Below are 3,095 nucleotides of genomic sequence, written 5' to 3' on the forward strand. Positions count from 1 at the left end.
ACAGAATTTCTTGAGTTCGGTGGCGCGTCAAGAGCCACGGAAGCAAGGCCGTGCCTGTAGGGCGCTGTTCAGCGAAATCTGTCGCCAAGGAGGAATCGTGAGGGGAGCCAACCTTTTATCTTCTTACGGGCTCTTCAGCACGAGAGTCGACAATGGGTCTATGTGCGACAGAGTGTAAAGCTGAATAGGCCTCTCGACAATCGGCACCAATGCCGTCAAGGCCAGGCTTTATTTGTTTCCTGTTGATGCCGTGCTCGGTTGTTTGGGAGGGAGACGTCGCTTCCGAATTAGGGACCACGATAGCGAGGTAGAGGCTCAGAGAGGCTTTGCCAGATTATGACCCGAATTGCTGCTTGCCTGGAAACAGAATGCTTGCCAAAAAAAAAACCGCTCCGCACGCTAAGGGCTGAGGTGAGGGTGCGATGCGTGTCCAAAAAAAGAAGTTGGCTCGAGGAGGTGTTGGTTCGTGATGTTAGTGACGGTGGGAGCCTGATGCCAAGCTAGACACCATGAACCGTTCGACTTCTCAGTCCTGCTGGCGACAAGTTCTTGGCTTCTGGGGGAAGCAACGACAGCGTCGTGGCGCCTTCTTCCGCTGCGCGGATTTGCATACTGCCTTGTACCTTCCAAGACTTGTCACAACTTTCACCATAGGATCGCATAAGATGAGCCGAAACGACTGTCTTTATCAAGGCTAGACACTGAACAATCTAGACGCTTATTAAACCTTGACACAAGCTCACCCAGAAGGTAATTCCGTTTGATTGGCCACAACGCCAAAAGAATGGATCATACGAACTCATTTTCGACACACGGGATTCTCGTCTCTCCAAACCAAAACCATCGTAAATCACTCTCGCGCGATATCCCCACTCCTCATTGAGATGTGAAGGCCGTACCCAGTGTGCCCATGGTTGCTATCTAGAATGACTGGTGTGTGCTACCATTAAGATATGCCTGGAATGCCCTCTGTCGTATGGTCAGTGACGTGCTCAAGGCAGAAAATACAGTCCAGCGTCACTTACGGGGTTACGGGTCTGCATGTAGACAGTGCCTGGTCCTGTGAATTTGCAGACGAGCCCCTCGCCCGAGGAGATGCCCGAGATGATGCCACCCGAAGCCACGCGCTCAATGATGTACTTCGTGTTCCACGCGACAAGGTGTCCATTGTCGACGATGTACTTCTCGCCGGGGATCAACTATTCTGTGTCAGTGACGAAAAAGAAAAGGACTCAGCATACAACACTCTCTCACATCTTTACGGATGATGGCACCGAAGCTGGTGATCCAGAGCAGACCGGTCCCGCTGATCTTATACACAAACAGGCCTTCGCCGCTGAAGATGGCTTTGCCGAGACCCTGGCGCTTGTAGTCGCAAATGACGCCCTGCGTCGACGCGACGTAGGCATCCTGGCCTACGGACCAGAATTCTTTGCCCGTCAGGCGGATGCTCGTCAGATCACCCAGCATGGCGGGGGCCAAGAGGACCTCACCAGGGCCCGTGAACGTTGACTGGGCGAGTTCTGCGCCGGCCACGAGCTTCTTCATACTGAACTTGAGCTGGCCCCGCAGAATCACCGTCGGTGACATGGCAATCATGGTGCCCGGCTTCGCCTTCAGGGGACAACCTACGGCCAGCTGGATGGTGAGGATGGTGTTACTGTCGCGATGGCTGATGCGATAGCTGCCTCCGTTGAACGTGCCGACATCGTCCACGGCAGACGTGCCGGTCGCGCCCACAAAGAGCTCCGGGGGCGGAGCGCCCGAGATGAACTTGACCGGCCCCTGGTTCGGAACTTCATCCTCCTCGTCCTCGTCGCTATCTTGGTCAAAGGCCTGCCCTTTTTCCGGGGGGTAGGCAGCGGTCGGTGGCCCATCGAAGGATGGCGGCCCATCAAATGCAGCAGGAGGCGGTGGCGTCGCAGTTGAGTGCTGTTGGTTGTCTGGGCTTGCCACTATGTGCAGAGGAATTTGGCTTTGCTGCTGCTGAAGCTGATCAACCGGGGGCAACGGGTAATTGTGCTGTTGCTGTTGCTGCGGTGATTGTGACGGCGGAGGGGGATACTGCGCGGAGCTCTGAATAAGCGGGGGACTTGTAGCCTGTGGAGGAGGCGGGTATGAGTTTGTTCGCGACGATTGTGGTGAGGGCTGTTGTTGGGGAGGTGCTGGGTAGCTGTGGCCTGGCTGAAGTGCTGACGGGGGCGCGGGGTAATGAGTGGCCTCGCCCGGCTGCCCAACGGATGGCGGAGGTGGATATCCCTTTGGCTGCGCCAGAGACGGCGACGGCTGCTGAGGAGGTGGCACCGAAAATGTTGTTGGTTGATGCTGGCCCGATTGAGCGCCCTGTGAGGAAGAGGGTATGAGAACGTAGTTTGCTGAGCGGGAGGAGAGGTTGGAAGCGGGATCGAGGCAGCGGCGGGAGGCGCGGGGTAGCTCTTTCGAGGTACTGGCAAGGTCAGTCAACGGGAACGACAGCGCGAAATCAAGCTCCGAGAAGTGACGAACTGCCAAAGAATCGCTTGCCGGAGGACGAGGAGGGAGCTATTTGAACGTGAGCGTTGGCGCTTGATCTGAGAAGGCATAGATGGACCTACGGGGGTCAAATTGTTGCGACATGGTGATGATTGCTAGTATGCGATGCAATCTTATTGCCCAACAACCGGCTCTGTACCTTCGTCGACCGCCGTGTCCCAAGCCAGGGCTGGTAAAGATGCTGATGACGGATGAGCCTGCGAAACACAAGGGCAGAAGAAAGGAGGAAGGAGGACGTCGAGAGACGAGAGATACCGAGCACAGTTCTCCCCCCGCATCTGTTGTCGCTACGGAGCCTTCTCACCTCAAGCACAGCCACGCGACGCAAGCGCAACAATACCGAGCCGTCCAATTCTTTTGTTGCGGGTAGGGTGCTCTTGCCTATTGAACACCAGGGCGGCAGCAAAGGCGATCGTCAAACCCCTGATAAACGAAGCTGGGATTTACGAACAAAGAGGGAGAGCAAGTGGCGCGCCTCGCGACAGCAGTACCAGGTCGATATAAAGAACCAGGGCGGGGGAGGAAGCTCTCGAAGCTTGGGAGGTCAATCCATTTTCCAGGGT

The 3,095-nt window shown here is 56.1% G+C and overlaps 1 protein-coding gene across 1 annotated transcript; it reads right to left on the reverse strand.

The window, feature by feature from the left end:
• Nucleotides 1-876: 876 nt before the first annotated feature.
• On the reverse strand, nucleotides 877-2,582 carry VDBG_00390 (DUF124 domain-containing protein; the record flags this gene model as incomplete). The annotated part of the gene is made up of 5 exons (XM_003008663.1): nucleotides 877-921; nucleotides 1,026-1,199; nucleotides 1,255-1,415; nucleotides 1,494-2,446; nucleotides 2,506-2,582. 5 exons carry the CDS (start codon nucleotides 2,580-2,582, stop codon nucleotides 877-879), a joined length of 1,410 nt encoding a protein of 469 aa, XP_003008709.1.
• Between the last annotated feature and the right edge of the window lie 513 nt (nucleotides 2,583-3,095).

Source organism: Verticillium alfalfae, genomic scaffold, assembly GCF_000150825.1.
Source record: "Verticillium alfalfae VaMs.102 supercont1.1 genomic scaffold, whole genome shotgun sequence".
NCBI classification, from domain to species: Eukaryota; Fungi; Ascomycota; class Sordariomycetes; order Glomerellales; family Plectosphaerellaceae; genus Verticillium; species Verticillium alfalfae.